This window comes from Pelophylax lessonae, assembly GCF_965119305.1.
Source record: "Pelophylax lessonae genome assembly, chromosome: 2".
In the NCBI taxonomy this organism is placed as follows: Eukaryota; Metazoa; Chordata; class Amphibia; order Anura; family Ranidae; genus Pelophylax; species Pelophylax lessonae.
In genome coordinates, this window is record NC_138769.1 from 428,987,205 (window position 1) to 429,010,065 (window position 22,861).

At 45.0% G+C, this 22,861-nt stretch overlaps 1 protein-coding gene across 1 annotated transcript in view; it reads right to left on the reverse strand.

Annotated features, from left to right (window-relative positions):
• Positions 1-22,861, reverse strand: part of PRPS2 (phosphoribosyl pyrophosphate synthetase 2) — a 153,614-nt gene that overhangs the window by 26,815 nt on the left and 103,938 nt on the right. The window contains exons 4-5 of the mRNA XM_082246862.1: positions 18,017-18,141; positions 8,177-8,350 (exon numbers count right to left, since the gene is read on the reverse strand). Of these exons, the coding sequence (XP_082102988.1) occupies positions 8,177-8,350; positions 18,017-18,141 (299 nt within the window). The remainder of the gene's footprint in view (positions 1-8,176; positions 8,351-18,016; positions 18,142-22,861) is intronic.

Sequence of the window (22,861 nt, forward strand, 5' to 3'; positions counted from 1 at the left end):
AAAAAGTGTATGTATATCACACGTACACAACCACACTAGGCCCCAATTACTATTGTTTGTACCCCTAAAAGGCTAGGAGTAGGGGGAGTATGGAACAGGCAGCACCCTCAAACCTTCAGAAGTATGAGATGAACCCCAACAACTTGGAAAGGTGGATCTCTCTCACACGTACCAACACAGACTATCCCCCAATTTAACTGATCCCCAGAGGTTTTTGATTAAATAGCGGAATAGAAAATATGATCCCAAAAAAGTGTATGTATATCACACGTACACAACCACACTAGGCCCCAATTACTATTGTTTGTACCCCTAAAAGGCTAGGAGTAGGGGGAGTATGGAACAGGCAGCACCCTCAAACCTTCAGAAGTATGAGATGAACCTCAACAACTTGGAAAGGTGGATCTCTCTCACACGTACCAACACAGACTATCCCCCAATTTAACTGATCCCCAAAGGTTTTTGATTAAATAGCGGAATAGAAAATATGATCCCAAAAAAGTGTATGTATATCACACGTACACAACCACACTAGGCCCCAATTACTATTGTTTGTACCCCTAAAAGGCTAGGAGTAGGGGGAGTATGGAACAGGCAGCACCCTCAAACCTTCAGAAGTATGAGATGAACCCCAACAACTTGGAAAGGTGGATCTCTCTCACACGTACCAACACAGACTATCCCCCAATTTAACTGATCCCCAGAGGTTTTTGATTAAATAGCGGAATAGAAAATATGATCCCAAAAAAGTGTATGTATATCACACGTACACAACCACACTAGGCCCCAATTACTATTGTTTGTACCCCTAAAAGGCTAGGAGTAGGGGGAGTATGGAACAGGCAGCACCCTCAAACCTTCAGAAGTATGAGATGAACCCCAACAACTTGGAAAGGTGGATCTCTCTCACACGTACCAACACAGACTATCCCCCAATTTAACTGATCCCCAAAGGTTTTTGATTAAATAGCGGAATAGAAAATATGATCCCAAAAAAGTGTATGTATATCACACGTACACAACCACACTAGGCCCCAATTACTATTGTTTGTACCCCTAAAAGGCTAGGAGTAGGGGGAGTATGGAACAGGCAGCACCCTCAAACCTTCAGAAGTATGAGATGAACCCCAGCAACTTGGAAAGGTGGATCTCTCTCACACGTACCAACACAGACTATCCCCCAATTTAACTGATCCCCAGAGGTTTTTGATTAAATAGCGGAATAGAAAATATGATCCCAAAAAAGTGTATGTATATCACACGTACACAACCACACTAGGCCCCAATTACTATTGTTTGTACCCCTAAAAGGCTAGGAGTAGGGGGAGTATGGAACAGGCAGCACCCTCAAACCTTCAGAAGTATGAGATGAACCCCAACAACTTGGAAAGGTGGATCTCTCTCACACGTACCAACACAGACTATCCCCCAATTTAACTGATCCCCAAAGGTTTTTGATTAAATAGCGGAATAGAAAATATGATCCCAAAAAAGTGTATGTATATCACACGTACACAACCACACTAGGCCCCAATTACTATTGTTTGTACCCCTAAAAGGCTAGGAGTAGGGGGAGTATGGAACAGGCAGCACCCTCAAACCTTCAGAAGTATGAGATGAACCTCAACAACTTGGAAAGGTGGATCTCTCTCACACGTACCAACACAGACTATCCCCCAATTTAACTGATCCCCAAAGGTTTTTGATTAAATAGCGGAATAGAAAATATGATCCCAAAAAAGTGTATGTATATCATACGTACACAACCACACTAGGCCCCAATTACTATTGTTTGTACCCCTAAAAGGCTAGGAGTAGGGGGAGTATGGAACAGGCAGCACCCTCAAACCTTCAGAAGTATGAGATGAACCCCAACAACTTGGAAAGGTGGATCTCTCTCACACGTACCAACACAGACTATCCCCCAATTTAACTGATCCCCAAAGGTTTTTGATTAAATAGCGGAATAGAAAATATGATCCCAAAAAAGTGTATGTATATCACACGTACACAACCACACTAGGCCCCAATTACTATTGTTTGTACCCCTAAAAGGCTAGGAGTAGGGGGAGTATGGAACAGGCAGCACCCTCAAACCTTCAGAAGTATGAGATGAACCTCAACAACTTGGAAAGGTGGATCTCTCTCACACGTACCAACACAGACTATCCCCCAATTTAACTGATCCCCAAAGGTTTTTGATTAAATAGCGGAATAGAAAATATGATCCCAAAAAAGTGTATGTATATCACACGTACACAACCACACTAGGCCCCAATTACTATTGTTTGTACCCCTAAAAGGCTAGGAGTAGGGGGAGTATGGAACAGGCAGCACCCTCAAACCTTCAGAAGTATGAGATGAACCCCAACAACTTGGAAAGGTGGATCTCTCTCACACGTACCAACACAGACTATCCCCCAATTTAACTGATCCCCAAAGGTTTTTGATTAAATAGCGGAATAGAAAATATGATCCCAAAAAAGTGTATGTATATCACACGTACACAACCACACTAGGCCCCAATTACTATTGTTTGTACCCCTAAAAGGCTAGGAGTAGGGGGAGTATGGAACAGGCAGCACCCTCAAACCTTCAGAAGTATGAGATGAACCCCAACAACTTGGAAAGGTGGATCTCTCTCACACGTACCAACACAGACTATCCCCCAATTTAACTGATCCCCAAAGGTTTTTGATTAAATAGCGGAATAGAAAATATGATCCCAAAAAAGTGTATGTATATCACACGTACACAACCACACTAGGCCCCAATTACTATTGTTTGTACCCCTAAAAGGCTAGATGAGGAGTAGGGGGAGTATGGAACAGGCAGCACCCTCAAACCTTCAGTATGAGATTGTGTTCACTGTACCCCACAAAGATTGAGTTCACTGCACCCCACAATGATTGTGTTCACTGCACCCCACAAAGATTGTGTTCACTGCACCTCACAAAGATTGTGTTCACTGTACCCCCCAAAGATTGTGTTCACTGCACCCCACAAAGATTCTGTTCACTGTACCCCACAAAGATTGTGTTCACTGCACCCCAAAAAGATTGTGTTCACTGCACCCCAAAAAGGATGTTGTTCACTGCACCCCAAAAAGGATGTTGTTCACTCCACCTCAAAAAGATTGTGTTCACTGCACCCCACAAAGATTGTGTTCACTGCACCCCAAAAAGATTGTGTTCACTGCACCCCAAAAATGATTTTGTTCACTGCACCCCAAAAAGGATTTTGTTCACTGCACCCCAAAAAGGATGTTGTTCACTCCACCCCAAAAAGATTGTGTTCACTGCACCCCAAAAAGATTGTGTTCACTGCACCCCACAAAGGATTTTGTTCACTGCACCCCAAAAAGATTGTGTTCACTGCACCCCAAAAAGGATTTTGTTCACTGCACCCCAAAAAGATTGTGTTCACTGCACCCCACAAAGGATTTTGTTCACTGCACCCCACAAAGGATTTTGTTCACTGCACCCCACAAAGATTGTGTTCACTGCACACCAAAAAGGATTGTGTTCACTGCACACCAAAAAGATTTTGTTCACTGCAGCCCAAAAAGATTGTGTTCACTGCAGCCCAAAAAGATTGTGTTCACTGCAGCCCAAAAAGATTGTGTTCACTGCAGCCCAAAAAGATTGTGTTCACTGCAGCCCAAAAAGATTGTGTTCACTGCAGCCCAAAAAGATTGTGTTCACTGCAGCCCAAAAAGATTGTGTTCACTGCAGCCCAAAAAGATTGTGTTCACTGCAGCCCAAAAAGATTGTGTTCACTGCAGCCCAAAAAGATTGTGTTCACTGCAGCTCACACACAGAAAAATGGATGTGGATCACTGACACCTGCCTATCTCCAATCCCACACCACACAGCAATATCGATTGTAGTTTGTAGAACACAGTTTCCCTAAAATTCAGCAGACTCTGTCCCTAACAGGATTGAGAAGAGATCGTAGATCAGGATTGAGTGCAGACCCCACCCCCCACACAGCAATATCGATTGTAGTTTGTAGAAGACACTGACCCTATATAATTCAGCAGACTCTATCCCTAAAATGCCTACAACTCGCCCTGCCTAAACACTCCGACCTGTCCCTCAATTCTATCCGGACACAAATGTTTTTTTCCTGCCTATCTTTCCCTAATCAGCAGCCAGCACGTTGATGTGTGCTCTGTCCCTGAATCTAAGCAGCATAATGACGCCGCTGCGGCTGCCTCGAACTTATAAAGACTTGGTCACATGCTTCAGACGGCCAATCACAGCTACTGAGACATTTGCAGGCATGGCTGGGATGGCTTAAGGCACACCAGTTAAACGATTGTTGATTGGCTGTTGAAAGCCCGCCATGAAAAGAGCGCCAAAGCATGCAAAACCCGGAAATAAAACGACCGAACACGGATTTTTACCCGAACATACAGTAAAGTGTCCGTGTCCGTGTTCGGGTACAAAAAATCCAATTATTCGGTACGAACACGAATAATACAGTCCGTGTTCGCTCAACACTAATGGTGACCAGTAACAGCTAGGCATCACATAGCAATATCCTTAGCAATGTCTTGGGAGTTTTCCAGTCAGGCTTCAGGAAATTTATAAATGGCCTTCACCTATTGCAAAGGGCGTTATTCAACTTAGTCAGGGGTGCATAATTTGTTTATCTACAGATGTTACTTGTCTGCATAAGCATTTATTTTTTTGGTAAAAGGTGAACTATGCCTTTAATATAAATATGAATTATGCCTGCTGTAGAGAGAAAGTGCTAAAAACACTAAATAGTTTGTGTTTCATAGAAGGAAAAAACTAATGTGTATTAAATTAAAGCATGTAGGCTCCTGCTTAGCTCGCTCTCATCTGTAAATGGTAGTTTTCATGGATGAGCCTCCTGCTTTAGTACCCCACCTGCTTCAGGGCAGTAGCAGCATTTATACAGTAAATTTGAAGATTACAAGTGGTGGTTGCTTGTGGTGGTTGGTGGCTGTGGTCTGCTGTTCCACAAAAGTACAGCATGATCAGGCAAATTCATGTCTCTTCCCAACTACCCAAAATTTTTTTTTTTTTTTTCAATTTGTGAAATAAGTACTGCCGCATTTTTTTTTTTTTTAATGGTTATTTTTTTTTTCCAGCATCCCCTGTAAAATGTGAATTATCATGGGTTACCTTTTCTGGAGTTTCAAGTAAAATGGCCTGCCGCCTCCTGCCTCTGAATACTTAATGCTGTGCTCTGAGACAAAAAATAAAAAAAATCTGCTTCTGGAGGATAGGCTGCTTATTTAGTTCAAAGTAGAGCAGATCTCCCGATAGGACACAGCACCCTCTAGCAGTGGCTAGGAATATTTTGGTTACAGCAGCTCAAAATTGATATGGTTCAAAAACATTTAGACAGAATAAAAGGTGAATAAAGCACCTGGACAAGATGGCACACAGTCATAGATCCTAAAAAAGGAGTTGAGCTTGGTCATTTCAAAGCCATGGTTTCTAACTTTTAGGGACTCCATGGACTGGCAAAGTACCACTGGATTGGCACAAGGCCAATTTGTTGCTAATATTTTAAAAAGGGATCAAAGTCTTTATCAAGTAAATATAAACTTGCTAGTTTCACTTCTATAGTTGGGAAGTACTGAAGAGTTTAATAAAAGACCACATAGATGAGTTCTTGCTGGAAAAAAATTTTAAGCAACAGACGGCATGTATTCATGAAAGACAGAAGTTGTCAGACAAAATCGCATTTCTTTTTATGAGGTGGTAAGTAAAACCTTAGGCAAAGGAGTGACTGAGGACGTGGTATACGTAGATTTTGCGAAAGCGTGACACAGTTCCCCATACGACTAATGTGTAAGGAAAAAAAGTCTACAGGCTTGAAAAGATCAGTTTGTAAATGGATAGAAAACTGGCTAAAAGACGGTATTCAGAAAGTAGTGGTTAACGATTATTACTCTAGTCTAAGGTCACTAGTGGTGTACCCCAAGGTTCAGTTTTGGAACCCTTACTTATTAATATCTTTATAAATTATATAGGGTCTGGGATTAAAAGTACCATTTCAGTCTTTGCAGAGGACACCAAGCTTAGCAGTGGAATAACGTCCGTACAGGATGTCTCCAACTTACAAGCCACCCTCAATGCACTGTTTAATTGAGCAACTATGTGGCAAATTAGGTTTAATGTTGATAAATGTAAAGGTATGCACTTGGGGCGAAGAATATGCATGCATCATACATACTAGCGGGGAGTACAACTGGGAGAATCAATGGTGGAGAAGGATCTGGATGTTCTTATAGATCAGTTGCTTAATAGCCTGCAATGCCAAGCTGCGGTTTCCAAAGCAAGCAATATCCTCTCTTGTATTGAGAGGTATAGACTCCAGACACACAGAGATATCATTTTGCCCCTGTATAAATCATAAGACCTCATCTGGAATATGCAGTTGAGTTTTGGGCACCAGTTCACAAAAAGGATCTCTCCTCCTGCAGGTGTGAGGAAGGTGGTTCAGGCACTCGGCCTAGTGAACCGGGTGTGGAGCTGAGCTGCAGAGGATCCAGAGTGCTCACAGTTGAGTTGGTGGCAGAGTCTCTCAGGAAAAACTGTGTCGTGAGTACTCGGGGATTTGCCAAAAGGGTCTGCCCAGGAAAGGGAAAATTCCAGAGAAGTCAGGGGATCAAGGAGCTAGCTCACACAGGAAGTTTAACAGTAAAGGGGGTGCCGTGTAGTTGACCCTGAAGAATAGGAACAAAGGGGGTGCCAGGAAGGGCTCTGAAGATTGTTCTGCAGTACAGTACACCTCAGGAAGTTCACTCAATTCTACTTCACTGCTTATGACAAGGTGAAGCAGCGGCCTAGCCATGACTAGCGTTATACAGTGCTACTTAGCGTTAATCAGCATTAAGCAGATGTCCCAGCTAATTGTGCATAGTTATACAAGTTGGAGTATCCCACCCATTCCCTTCTCCCATCCAAGTTCTCAATAAAAACACAAAAAAACCAAAGCTCCTAAAACGGTTTCCTGACTGAGCCAAAATTACTTGGAGAATGTTGAACTGTCGTTTTGTTGCTAATGGTAACCCAGGGGAACCTGTAACCAGCAGCTCTCAAGGGAGTAGTGCTACAACAGCAAGTGCTGTGAAAATGTGGAATAGACTCCCTCAAGAGCTGGTTCTGGCCAGCTCAGTAGATTGCTTAAAAAAAAAAAAGATTTTTTCCTAAATGCCCATAATAACTGAATACTAATATTTATAGGTATCCAGGAAAAATCTGATTGCCTCTTGGGAGGGGGAGGGAAATTTCTGCTCCTCTGGGACAGCTTATTACTATGAAGCACAGAACTCTGTTACTGTCCTGCATCTAACTGCTTCCGGACCGCCCGCCGCCTTTTTACTGCCCCCTACCGAGGAAGTCGAGCCGAGAGAGCACTGACGTAACGCGTATAGGGGGGCGGAGCCTGCATACTGGTCGTCACATCCCTTCCTGAGTTGTTACAAAGAGGTTTTACATGCATGCACTGCTGAGTGCTTTTCAATGTAAGTGCGGCCATTTGTCAATAAATTAACCTTCTTGAATAAAGCAGAGAGCACTAGCTTTTTCTTCCTTTTACTTCCTTTATACACTGTCATGGGAGATCGGAGGTGGGACCCTGGATTAACCCCTTTTGTGGATAACCATCACAACCCCCAGTGAGGGAAAAAGCTGTTGTAGACCCGGGGTGATTCTCGGGTCTATGAATAAGGTGAGAGGCCACTTTAGATGGCGGAGGCGTTACCCTACTAGTTGGATTATGGGATTTATTTGATGGACTTTCTAGTCACTTGATTTTGCACATTGTATGATTCGCACTTTATAAGGACAGTATAATTTTTTCAAAAGGGTGTTTCCTTCATGTATATCATTTTATTTGGTATATACACATATATTTATTTATACATTTATCTGTCTTGCGCAACACTTTTAGGTTTGGTATCTTATTTTGATTGTGAAGAGTGAGAACAATTTTTGGTGTGAGCAGCCGGATATTGGAACACCAATTTAGCACATATATTTATATATTTTGTGGTACACATATTTTAGGATATGGTTTTTATGATTTAATTTAATGTCACATTTTTTGCGCTGATAGTTTTTTTCTACATTTACTTCAACAGGAACCTTTAAAATGCCAGCACAGCAGTATGGGCGTTTAGACTACTTACTTGTCAGCAGCATGGCATATAGTACCACATGTGTCAGCCATGTCATCAACAAGAATTGCAACCCGATCTTTCACATCTCCAACTAATACCATCCTGTCCACCTCATTGGCCTTTTTCCTTTCCTTGTGAATTAAGGCAAACTCAACATTCAGTCGATCGGCAATTGATGTCACCCTGTGAAAGACCGGAAAAAGAAAAAAAAAAAAAAAAATGTTCCATATAGGGTTAACATATCAAATATCAAGTTGTTCTAGATATACTGCTACATGTATTTTACAGGTCTGATGCATAAAATTATATATGCTTGTGGGAAAACTATAGTGGCATAGGTTTTTTGGATAGAAAGGGATTTTTGTATTTCCTGTAAAATTCATTTCTCGGAGTTTGAAAGACACAGCGCTCCATTAATCCTACTTAGTGGGTTATATTGCCTCCTCCAGGAGTAGGCAGAATAAAAAAAAAAAAAAAAAAAAACACCTGGCTACGCCAATGGGCCGTCCTTAGCTAGTATATAACCCCCCTCTGCTCAAGGTAATAAGTTTAGCAGCAAGCAGTATTAGAAGTTTCAGAACTCCACAGAGGGGTGGGTTCTGTGTCCATCGATAAGCTCAGAGAAATGGATTCTATGGTATAAATACCATTTTCTCTTTTGTTTGATGAACACAGCCGTCCATAAATCATAACTAATGGGTTGTCCAAAAGTAGTGCCAAAAGGAAAATGAGGGGTGGAGAAAATGACCAAAGGCTAAACATAAGAGCCTTAACCAGGACACAGGAGTCTTAATTGGGTCACAGATGCTGTATCTGAAAAATAAAGTTTAAAGAAAAAAACACACCCCTCTCGAGGGAACAGTTCCTCTTAACAGCCTACTTTGCAGCCAAAAGTATTTACCTGATAGAATTTTGTAAAGGTATGCATGGACGACCAAGTGGCCGCCTTGCAAATTTGCGATATTGAAGCCTGATGACAGAAGGCTGCTAAAGGCGCTGCATGTAAGACCGTGCAAACAGAACTGTTTTGAAGGTGGATACCAGACTCAGAACCTGTATGCAATACAGGAGAGAGAACTATCTGCGTGACAGCAGCTGGTGGATAACAGCCTGTGGTCCCTGAAGTTTATGCAAAGGACAACCCTGGTCAGAAAAAGAATCAGACCTAAGTAAATCAATTCCCTGGACAGGGATAGGGGGGACCTTAGGGAGTTCAGACATTATCTGAATCTTTGCAGGAAATCAATCCACCCAAGGAGACTCAAGCCCTAAAAAAAAAAAAAAAAAAAAAACCTGAAAAAAGGACAAGCTTTGTCCCCCTTTCTGGGTAACCTCAAAAGAAACATTTTGCGAATCTCTTTGACGCTCAAAGAAGTCCACAGGGCCAGAAACCAGCGAAGATTTCCCCCCACCCCAATAATATAATATTTTAAATATTAGAATATAATATTTAAAATATAAAATTTCCACTATTCTCCCATCCCAGAAGCACAAAAGAATTTTCCATGGGCTGAGAAGGACTACCCCCTTCTGCAGCAAGGCTCCGTCTCTTTCCTTGAATGTGGCAAGGAGACATTATGATACCCCAATGACGTCATCCATGGTAACCCCAAACAAGCGATGGCCTTGAAAAGGGCAGATTAAGGAGAGTTTTCTTAGAGGCTTGGTCTGCGGAACAATTCTTAAGCCACAGCACATGCCTAATCCCCACTGCTGAAAAAGTTTCGACAGCACAAGAGCTGCATCACAAACTGCAGCCCATGAACCAACCAATCCGCTAAATCAACATAAGCAGCGGGGACCTGCTCACCCTCCAGGCCATGGCGCAAAAGCTTGGCCCATTAAGTTAGGGTGTAAGACACTAGGGCTGAGGCAAAGAATGGCCGCAATGCCGAACCAGCCATAGTAAACCTGCTGTGTGCCACAGCCATCCGCTTTGTCAGCCGGGTCCTTAAAGGACGGGGATTCTTCTACTGGGATCATGGCTGCTTTATTCAACCTGGAAACACGAGGGGCCACCACTTTTTTAAAAAAAGAGTAACATACAGCAAAACATTTGGGGACCACAAAGGGTATTTTGATGCTCCCATTCCTTACAGGAAAACCTGTCAAAATAAGGCACATAAGAAAACACCTTTGGAGTACGATGTGACTTGTGCTTACCAAACGACACAGCCCTGTCCGTGGCTACATCAGCCGCATCCTCCATTCTTAAAGTCCCAGGCATTGCAATGATAAGTGCCAGCACTTTTTCATTCAGTGCCGAGACCATGGAGGAATCGTTCTCACTATTGGATGGATCAGGGGGTATGATAATAAAACCCCCTGGACAGGCCCAGTCCATGGCGGTATCATGCTCCAAATCAGATGAGACGACCTGAGCAGGGGAAGGCGAGGGGGGGAGGGGATACTTCCTCCTGGGCCTTTGCCCACATGCCACTTCCACCCAGGACACTATGGACTGTAGGACCCCCCCCCCGTCAGTGCAACCACTGGAAGCTGGGATTCTGAGGGACCTGCCACCTCCATGAGGGGGGAGATGAGACGCTGGGGCTCTATAAAGGAAAGAAAGACCTTGCAGTACTAAAAATCTTTTGGCACCACTAAAAAGGATCCCCTCAAGGATCAAGGTATCTATCAGCAGAGAGCTAACAGGGACCCCAAAAGACTCACCTTACCGACCGGAGGAGCGTCGAGAATTCGAACCCAGCATCATCGTGGACGCTATTCCTGCTCATATGTCCCAAGCACATGTAGAGGAAACTTTAGAGGAAGAGGAGCTGCGGTATCCCCATGAGGCTTCAGTTGTTTCCAGCATCTCCCAGACTAAGGGAAAATGGCCCCCGTGACATCATCCTGCTACACAAACATGGCCGCCAACTGGAGACCAGCCAGACTAAAAGGAAAATGGCCACCATCAGCTACAAACACCAAAGCATGCTGCAAGGATCTTCCCTGCACCCTCTGCAATGCTGCACCGTCTGCAAGGGGACACATTTAGGGGAGACTCTGCTGTGCACTCTGCATTAGTCTCTGCACTAGGACTCATCTGCACTATACCCACACTGCAAACCACAGACCATGCACCCAGGGGTCTCCTACACTGGAACCCCTCCAGACTACCAGGGCGGGACACACACTATCCTAGAACCCCTACAGAGTGGGGATAGCAGAGGAGACCCCAGGGGTCTCTGCTGCATTCTCTGCCCTGGGACCCCCACCAGACTCTAGGTCCAGACAGGGGGGGAGGGGGGGTGAGAGTGGGAGAAGCCCAGCTCAGTGAGGTATTTAGGAATGGGAGGAGGGAACCTGCAGGCAGGTCTGACCATTCCTGGAGGTTACCTGCGTCCACCCCAAAGAAAATCACCAAAAGAGGAGAGGGGGGACTGTACCTACCCTTCCATGGTGCGGATAACGCTCCAGACAGAACTCTTCGCCACCAAAGTAGGGGAACTGTCAGCCAAAGGACCGCTGCGACTTAGACCCAAGCCCGGTTGTATGCGACCCTGTGAGACGTTTACCTCGCAGGCCAGCCTATGTCTGTGAGGCTATGTCGCGGCCGACCTAGCGCATAGATGCAGTCTGCAAGCACTCGCTGGCTGGGGGGGGGGGGGGCACTGGATCTAGATAATCCAGCCCGGCAGTTGATTGTAGATCTCCCGAGAGAAAACAAAAAAAGATGTAAGGAGAAAATTTCTAGTACCAGAGATCCCCACCGGGAGCCTTACGCTTGAATGGACAAATTAAAACGGATTACCTAGAGGAGAGAGGGGGGGGTTATATACCAGCTGAGGACGGCCCATGGGCTTAGCCAGGTGTTTTTTGTTCTGCCTAGTCCTACTCCTGGAGGAGGCAATAAAACCCACTGGTTAGGATTTAGGGGGAGTACTGTGTCTATCGAATGAAAGAAACACACACATATATATATATATATATATATACACATACATACATATACACACACACACCTGAGCATGTAAAATAAAGCAGTTAAATAGGTGTGCTATATTTAAACCATAAATACCCACAATTCTCCAGCAAATTCATGCTAAGTAAATGTAAAGTGCATTTTACAAGCATAATAGTTAAACCTTACAAAATGGAAACTGTGGCATGTTTTCACATTGCTGAAAACTGCACAACTGAAAACTAAAACCGTATTCCCTTGTGATTGACATGCCATTTAAATGAAAAGAAAAGCAAAAGAAAAAAAAAAAAAAAAAAGTGCAAAAATGTGAATATGCTCCTAAAGCAGTAGTAAACTCCCCTTTTTGTTCGGTATCTACAGGTAAACCTATAATAAGGCTTACCTGCAGGTACAGTTATTCCTAAATGTGCACCGTTTAGGAGATATTTACATGTGTAGCAGCAGGTTACGTCACCGGCATATGAGCACTACGCTCTCAAGTTAAAGCTGTAGTAAACTGCAAAACAGCTAAAAAAAAAAATCCCCTCTAAGACAAATGAATAATGTGCTAGTATGCATCGCATACTAGCACATTATGCGAGACTTACCTTAAAACCAAGCCTTCCTCCAGTCTTCCTTCCGGGTTTGAGGCCTCCAGCAACATAAGTGGCCAGAGCCACAATGAAGTCAATGCACTTGGGAGCCCTTGTTTACAGCATGAGCTCAGGTGGTCAGGCACAGTATGCCAGACCTTCAGGAGGGCATGCGCGAGTGACGTCACTGCCTGCATGCAGTGTGAATATCTTGTAAACCGTGAAAGTTTAGGAGATATTCACTTTTCCTACAGGTAAGCATTATAGACTTTCCTGTAGGTACAAGTACAAAAAACTGAATTTTTGTAAAATCTTACCTGTAAAATTCCTTTCTCTGAGTCCTCCGACAGTCGCCGCCTCTTCATATTCGTCACATATGGGGTATTAGACTTTGCTCCGAAGGAGTAGCTAGGCAACAGAATATGTTAACATTAAAGCTTTTAACATATCCCACCCTCAAGGGGTGGTCCCCTCAGTCAATACCTCCTACTTCCTGCAACCATATCTCAGTTTTAGTGGAATAGCAGTAGAGTATACAACCAAACCCCAAAAGAGGGGCGGGGGCGGCGACTGTCGGAGGACTCAGAGAAAGGAATTTTACAGGTAAGATTTTACAAAAATTCAGTTTTCTCTTACGTCCTCCGACAGTCGCCGCCTCTTCATATTCGTCACATATGGGGACGTCCCAAAGCAGTGCAAACATGAGGGGTGGGAAACGCATCCGCGCCGAAAAGGCAACGCAGTCTCCGCATCAAAGAAAGGAACCTTACCAAAGGAAGGAAACCAGCTGGGCAACAGGAAAAAACAAGTGCTCAACAGGAGCAACAACCCAGGAAAAGACAAAAAACCAGGGAATGTAAAACATATCCCAACAGCCAGAGGTCCCCAACAAGGGACCCTAGGAAATTGCCGCACTAAGAACCTTGCGGCCAAAGGAAGCATCCGCCGATGCCTGAACATCTACTTTGTAGAATCTTGTGAACGTGTGTACGGTCGACCAGGTCGCCGCCTTACACACCTGGGCTACAGAAGCCCCATGACGACAGGCCCAAGACGTACTCAAAGATCTAGTAGAGTGCGCCTTCACAGGCACAGGGGGAACCTTCCCCTGCAAAGCATAGGCCTGTTCAATGGTCTGCCTGATCCATTTGGCAATGGTAGAGGCCGAAGCCGCCATGCCCTTCCGAGGACCCTCTGGAAGAACAAACAAGGAGTCCGTCTTTCGAAAAGACTCAGTCGATTTAAGGTAAACCCTAATCGCCCGAACAACATCCAAAGAACGTAGTCTCACCTCCTTTGGATGTTTAGGCTTCGCGCACAGCGAAGGCAAGACAACATCCTCGTTAAGATGGAATTCCGAAACTCGTTACGGAAGAAAAGAAGGATTAGGTCGCAAGACCACCTTATCCAAATGAACAACCAGGTACGGAGACTTGCAGGACAAGGCTGCCAGCTCCGACACTCTGCGAGCCGAAGTGATCGCCACCAAAAAGGCGCCCTTTTTGGACAACAGACAACGAGATCTCCCTGATCTGTTCAAAAGGAGCACGTTGCAACACAGACAGAACGAGATTCAAGTCCCAAGGGGGCAAAGGATCCCTCCTAGGAGGGACCAGATGCCTCACACCCTGAACAAAGGTGCCAACCAAAGAGTTGGAAGCCACGGGACGTTGAAACAGAACGGCCAGTGCAGAGACCTGACCCTTTATCGTAGCCAGCGCCAAACGCTGATCAACTCCCGTTTGAAGGAAAGACAGCACACGGGAAACAGAGTACGTGCGGGGTGAAAACCCCCTGGACTCACACCAGGCAAAATAGGCCTTCCAAGTACGGTAATAAACCTTCCGAGGAAGACTTCCTCGCGTTGATCAAAGTATGAACGACCTCCGGAGAGAGACCCTTCTCCTTCAGGACCTCGGTCTCAGCCAGGCCGTCAAAGCCAGCGACTGTAAAGCAGGATGGTATATCGGTCCTTGAGACAGTAGATAGTCTCGAAGAGGCAGACCGCCAGATTCACGAGGTCTGCGTACCAGGACCGGCGAGGCCAGTCCGGTGCCACAAGAATCACCGTGCTGCGTTCCGAGTGTAACCTGCGAAGGAACCTGGACAGCAACTGAATCGGTGGAAACGCATACATCAGCCTGTACTGATGCCACGGGGCCACTAACGCGTCCGACGCGTCTGCCCGAGGGTCGCACGTCCTTGCCACGAACCTTTTCACCTTGTTGTTGAGACGAGACGCGAACAGGTCCACATCTGGAAGACCCCACTTCGCGCACAACATCTGGAAGACAGCCGGGTGGAGAGACCATTCCCCCTGATCCAGGGTCTGGCGACTCAGATAGTCCGCCTGCCAGTTCTCCACCCCCGGAATGTGCACCGCCGTTATCGCCGGGACATGAGTCTCGGCCCAAGTCAGAATGTCGGCCACTTCTCGAGCCGCTCGGGCACTCCTGGTGCCCCCTTGGTGGTTGATGTAGGCCACCGCCGTGGCATTGCCGAGAGAGAAACTCGATCTTGTAACCAGACCGAACGATTTCCTGAACCCATCTGTCCCGCACACGGTCCAACCAGGGCTGAAGAAAACCGAGCAAGCGTCCCCCCACCCCAAAACTGGGTGAGGGCGCCCCTTCAGGCCGAACTGTTATGGGCCGCAGATCCGGATTGACCGGACTTCTGTTTCCCAGACCAGGGCTTCTTCTGAGAGCCTTGACCTTTGAACGGCTTGCCCTTGTAGTGCGGCCGGAAGGCACGAAAGGACCCCTGAGGGGGCCGAAAATTAGCATGCTTCTTCCCAGAAGCCCCCTTAGCCTTGGGGAAATGGGGCAAGAGAGTGCTCTTACCCCCGGTGATCCCCTTAATCAACACATCCAAGGACTCCCCAAAAAGGCGAGACCCATCATAAGGTAGATTGGCTAAGGTCTTACGTGAAGACTGGTCCACCGACCAACATTTTAACCAAACCAGGCGGCGAGACAACACCGCCACGCTGTGCACGCGTGCAGCTAACGGAACCAGGTCCAGGTCCGCATCACACAGATACATGACACCCTGGTGGATTTGATCCACCATATCCAGGGTCGCCGGCGAGGCCGAATCGGCCACTAGGACGCGCCTAAGCATCTGCGTCCAACTTGCGATCGCCTGGGCCGCCATGAGAGAAGCAAACAGAGCCTTAAGCATAGAACCCGTAACAGAATAAGTATGACGGGCAAGAGACTCCAATCTCCTATCCTTGGCATCACGGAACACAGGGGAATCCTCTGCAGGAATCGCAGTGGCTTTGTTTAAAACCGCAATTGCGTGATCCACTGGGGGAGGCACACACCACCTTTCATCAGTGGAAGGGGAGAAAGGATAACGCAGCTTAAATCTACTTGGTACAGCAAAAGGTTTGCGCAGATTGCACCATTGTTCCTTAACAGCGCGCTGAAAATCATCATTGCAGGGAAAAACCTGCGGCGTCCTGCGTTTTCTCTGCATCCCATAAGCCGCCAAGGCGGCGGGAGGACACACTTCATCCTGCAAACGCAGCATTTGCTTTATGGAAGCAATCAACTCATCCATGATTGCAAGCTCTTCAGGCGAGCCAGGGGGAGAATTATCAACCCCCTCAACATCAGCCTCCACCTCGGACCCCACTAGATCTAGGGAGGAGCGGGACCCCGATAAGGAGGCCCCCGCCATAACAGCCCCATCACCTTCACCCTCAGAATCAGAGGAAAGAACAACTCTGGGCCTTTTAGTAGATTGAGCAGCCACCAGCATCTGTACCTGAGCAGCAAGGCCAGCCACAATAGTGGCTAAATCCCCCCCTGGGGGGGAAACAGCGGTCCCCTGGCTTTCCACCAAGGCGGTAGGAAATTTGCCCTCCTGAGAATCCATTGCCCCTGTAATGCTGTACAATAAAGGGTTAACTGCCCCTTTAAGCAAGCGCAGCCCACCGCGCCACACTCAAGCACAATGAGACCCCCACAGGGAATATGCAAACTGAACACAGGCAATGGATAGCAAGAACAGAAGGATAAAACCTGAGGAGACCCTCGCCGCTGCCTCGATCGGTGTTCCTGGAAAGAGGAAGTGATGCTGCCAGGGCGCTCTATGAAAGCCTATGGAGGCTACAAGAAAATGGCCGCCATGCATGTAAAACATGCGGCCGGAGCGAGTGTAGGCAAAATGGCGCCGTTAACGCCGCTCCACAGTGCAGTAAAGCACACATGACATCCCTGTATAAGAATACATGTCAGATCGCCGCAGCGATCGCTGTATATGCCCAAACATGCCCCACAGCACACAGCTTCACACACTGATCAGACTGACACACATAGTGTCACACAGCTCCCCCCCCCCCCCCTTGCAGCCCACAGCATGCAGCCGAGAGATAGGGAGACAAGCAGTGTGAATAGAGGCAGGTTACACAGTCCCAGACTGACACCCCCCCAGACAGACAGGTCCCCACATAAATACACTTACCTCACATGGCGTGGGGGACCCGCACAGGCGAACAAGCCGCTGCACATGAGGCAGGGAGAGTCGCAATTCAAGACGCACAAAATGGGGGTTAAGAAACCGCACAGCGTCCAGTGAGGTAGCCACCTCACCAATCATCCCTGCACCGAACAGGGATGGGTCGTTCACTGTGCCAGGAGCGTTACCTGGCTGAACGCTCGATGGCAGGCTGGGAAGCCACTGACCCACGACCTGCGACCAGGGGGATCAGCCCGAGACCCAGCCCGCATGATCCTCTTCATCAGAAGAACTAACGCTGACAAAAATAACAGCTAAGTAAAGGTAGAGAGAAAACTCAAACAAAATTTCAAAAAGAAGAAAGAGTCTGGGGCAGAAAGCCCCAGCACAGAAAAAGCCAGCCACTCCTGACAAGCTAGACATTAAAACTGAGATATGGTTGCAGGAAGTAGGAGGGTATTGACTGAGGGGACCACCCCTTGAGGGTGGGATATGTTAAAAGCTTTAATGTTAACATATTCTGTTGCCTAGCTACTCCTTCGGAGCAAAGTCTAATACCCCATATGTGACGAATATGAAGAGGCGGCGACTGTCGGAGGACGTAAGAGAAAAGTGAGTTTACAACCACTAAGTTTATCATAATGTGCTAGTATGCAATGGGGAAGGAGGGGCTTTTTTAATGCTGTTTACTACCGCTTTATGCCCAGGTTGAATTAACTAATTGATCACTAGTCACTGATCACTAGTCATGGATGTTGTTCGATAAGAAAATTTGAAATGGATACTTTGGATTTTATTGGTTTAGTTCCACATTGATTGTATTAGTTCCAGATAACTCTATTGTAGGTCAGTATGTCTCTAATCCTAGAATAATGCTAGTACCTTTTGGCACCACCGGCATCAGGAGATACAATGATGCAGTTCTTCCATTCAGGGATGTTCTCCCTAATCCACTGCAGTACTGCTGGTTCAGCATACAGATTATCTACAGGAATGTCAAAGAAACCCTGAAAAACACAAATTGAAATAATACACCAAACATTTACATAAGACAGCAGAAACAAAAACAGCAGCAAGTTTATTCAAAGCCAAAAAGGAACAATGGACACAGAGCAAACAATCTGAATTAAACTTTAAATGCATAGGGGCAGATTTATAAAGCAGTTATTCTGACATTTACAGTAACTCACAGGAGTACACCCCAGACATTTTTGTAAATAGTTTATTATATATTTTCATGCGACAACACTGAAGAAATGACACTTTGCTACAATGTAAAGCAGTGAGTGTACAGCTTGTATAACAGTGTAAATTTGCTGTCCCCTCAAAAAAACTCAACGCAGCCATTAATGTCGAAACTGCTGGCAACTAAAGTGAGTACACCCCTAAGTGACCACCAATTTTTTTTTCCAGCACTGCCTTAACCCTCTTGGGCATGGAGTTCACTAGAGCTTCACAAGTTGCCACTGGAGTCCTCTTCCACTCCTCCATGATGACATCACGGAGATGGTGTGGATGTTAGAGACCTTGCTCTTCTCCACCTTCCGTTTGAGGATGCCTCAAAGATGCTCAATAGAATTGAGGTCTGGAGACATTCTTGGCCAGTCAATCACCTTTACCTTCAGCTTCTTTAGGAAGGCAGTGGTCATCTTGGAGCTGTGTGGGGTCATTATGTTGGAATACTGCCCTGTGGCCCAGTCTCCAAAGAAAGGGAATCCTGCTCTGCTTCAGTATATCAGTCACAGTACATGTTGGTATTCACGGTTCCCTCAATGAACTGTAGCTCCCCAGTTCCGGCAGCACTCATGCAGCCCCAGACCATGACACCACCATGCTTGACTGTAGGCAAAACACACTTGTCTTTGTACTCCTCACCTGGTTGCCGCCACACAAGCTTAACACCATCTGAACCAAATAGGTTTATATTGGTCTCCTCAGACCACAGGACATGGTTCCAGTAATCCATGTCCTTAGTCTGCTTGTCTTCAGCAAACTATTTGCGGGCTTTCTTGTGCATCATCTTTAGAAGAGGCTTCCTTCTGGGATGACAGCCATGCAGACCAAAATTAGATGCAGTGTGAGGCGTATGGTCTGAGCACTGACAAGCTGACACCCCCCCCCCCCCCCCCCCCACACACACACACAGAGAGAACCTCTGGATAGGACGCTGAGTATGTGCTCTCAACTTCTTTGGTCGACCATGGCGAGGCCTATTCCGAGGGGAATCTGTCCTGTTAAACTACTGTATGGTCTTTGCCACCATACTGCAGCTTCGTTTTAGGGTCCTGGCAATCTTCTTATAGCCTAGGCCATCTTTATGTAGCGCAACAATTTTTTTTCAGATCCTTAGAGTTCTTTGCCATAAGGTGCCATGTTGAACTTCCAGTGACCAGTAAGAGAAAGAGTGATAACACCAAATTTAACAAAGCTGCTCCCCATTCACACCTGAGACCTTGTAACACTAACGAGTCACATGACACTGGGGAGGGAAAATGGCTAACTAGGCCTAATTTGGACAATTTCACTTAGGGGTGTACTCACTTTTGTTGCCAACGGATTAGTCATTAATGGCTGTGTGTTATTTTGAGGGGACAGCAACATTTACACTGTTCTACAAGCTGCACGCTCACTACTTTACATTGTAGCAAAGTGTCATTTCTTCAGTGTTGTCACATTAAAAGACATAAAATATTTACAAAAATGTGAACACTGTGCTCTCTTTTGTGAGATACTGTACCAAACATTCAATGTAGGTGAATGGGAGTGATTAATTCATCACCAGTGAATATTTGTTAAAAGTCACTTTCACTTCTTTATAAATATGCCCCAAAGTATTTCTAAAGATACCAAACATCCCACTTTAGTATTTTTTTATTTTTGGATATACTGCACCTACTTACTACTTGGTTATTCTGACTGATTCTCTTGGAGTATTTCCTATCGCTACTTATATTTTTATTATTATTTATATATATTTTTTTTCTTCTTTTGGGCTGTGGAGAGTTCTTTTGGTCCACTACATCTACACATGCCATTTTTCCCATACTTTGGTTATTTCAGACTTAGTTTTTTTTTTTGCTTTTTCACAGCAACACAGCAGCAACCCACCTTTTTTCATTACTCTGCACTTCGTTTTTATGGTGCTGTGTGGTGCGTTGTGCGGGACTGCGGGGATGACCACCACAGCTCCCGGGGGAGGCGCATGCGATGCCCTGCGCCCACAGAGCCGCACTTTGTCAATGACAGCCATCTTGTAAGTAACCATAGGATTGGATAACCCTTTCCTCCCTCATTTTCATGTATGCGATTTTAGTCGAACAGATAGTTACATTTATACTTTTTTACAGAGTTTTTGGCATCCGCTCCTGAAGAGTGGTATTTAGCCATGAAACACTTAGAGCTACAAGGATGTCATCAATTTTTCTACTATACAGGAATTAATCGCTACTCAATCAATTTAACGGTTACTTACCTATTGCAATTCTGTGTGATTCAACACATGATATATATTAGGTCCATAACTGCTGCAGCAAGTTTTTGATTCAACATTCATTACCATGGTGCACAATGCAGACCACCTACAGTATGGCAATAATGTAGCAACTTTGGACTGTGTGGCCAATACGAAGTGCCATAGTCCCTATACACTTTATGCATATTTTGTGTACCTGCAAATGCATCAGACTGACCGATATGTTTGTAATATGCTGTTTATACATGAATCGCTATTTTACATGTTGTACTTTGTCTTTTGATGGTGTACAATAAAATGTTTTTATTACCCATGTCTCCCAGCGTTCTGGTCTCCACCTCACTCAAAGTCCCAAACCTTTCCTTTATTCATATAAATATGCCCCAAAGTATTTCTAAAGATACCAAACATCACACTTTAGTATTTTGAGGGTTCTGTAATGGTTGTAAAAACACACAGTCTAGCCTACACCAACCATCTTATGCATATGAACCTCTCAAATCCATTCAATGCTGTCTAGCCAAAGAATGCAAATCTCTATAGGCAAGATTAGATTGTTAGATCTATCTAAAAATCATAGGATACCTGACTAATCTCTAATGGTGGAAAAAAAATTAAATAAAATGGTCATATCTGGCAGCATGCATTGTAGGGTCATGTACAGTATACTAGCCCTTGGAGGACCTGACGTGTAACCTGGGAGACTAGTAAATCTGTCAGCGTTGGCTGTGCAAGAGTGTGCCAACATCATGAACAAAAATATCTCATTCTTGCGACAGGTCGGACTGTTGAAATGTATATTGTGGACCTCAAGACACTTTTGCAAGGCACCTGTCAAATATCTGGTTTAAGCATTTGAAAGTAAAATGCAAAAAGTTGGCACCACTCTAACTAGGGTCCCGACTTCTGGGATAAATCTACATCTCATCCAATAACAGTTTACTTATGATGACTAAAGCACTCTCATTGGACAGTAGAAGAAACGTTAGGGAGAACTCAGTCCCAAAGTCAAACCCTTAGTAAGAATGTAAAGCTGAAATAAAGAGGCACCCAGTGGGTGCTTTATCTGGCTAATAAAAAGTAATAGCCAACACATTTATGTGCCTGCTCTTAGTAAATACTTTAAGTATGGCGACATCCCAGTAAAAAAACTGGAGGCCCTGCAACATGGCCATAAATGCAACAGGTTACACAAAGCAATCTTTCAGAAAACTGTTCAAACTCTGCCCCTCTGGTCCCTTTTTTGATTTATAATCAAAAGTTAAAATACGGTCTACATTTGGATCATAAGAAAATTGTCACTGTAAAAGTTGAGCTCTGTACATTTGCCTTTTTCTAGTTTCTGTATTCTATGTGTTGAAAAACCCAGTAGATTTGCAGCTTTAAAATTCACACGCCCCTCAATTTTGACTGCGCCAAATAAGAATCTTTCCTTGCCAGTATGACTGCATGAAATAAAGCCAAGACCAGAAGAGGTAACTGTATATAATAGAGTCATGGTTTCGATTTATAATTAGTAAAACCATTTAAGCACATCTCTTACATTACCCATACGATACAGTTCGGTAAACAGAACCAAAAAATGGACTAAAGGGAACATAAGCATGCAGTTTCATAGCAGAATGTTTCCTAAGAAGCTAAAGGAGGAGAAGGAAGCCTTGAGACACCAATCTCCCAAGATGCAAATGAAAACTAAGTACTGAGGAATCCGACTTTTTTATATTTAGTGTTAAATAAAAAAAAATGGATTTTTGTCTTAACGTAAAATCCTTTTCGCTTTTGTTCTTTGACGGACACAGCTCTTAATCTTCATGTAGGGACGTCCCAAAGCAGTGTCAAACATGAGGGGTGGGAACAGCAGAAAACAAACTTCCCCAAGGCTAAACATAGCCAATCAGGTAACTTGGAGCTTAACTAAGAACTGGAGCTTGCCCGAAAAAAACACACCCTCAAAAAGGAGGACAAGTCCTCGAAATAGCAACCGGCAAAACTTTGTGGTCAAAAGAAGCATCCACAGATGCCAACACATCCACTTTATAAAACTTTTTAATGTGTGTACAGACGACCAGGTGGTCGCCTTTCAAACCTGAACCACTGATGCCTAATGGCGGAAGGCCCAGGAGGCACTAAGCACCCAAGTAGTGTGCCCTGACAGGGAAAGGAGAAATCTGACCCTTAATAGAACAAGCCTGAACCAGTTTGTCTGATCCATCTGGAAATGGTCGCAGCAGAAGCAGTCAGCCCCTTGGGAGGTC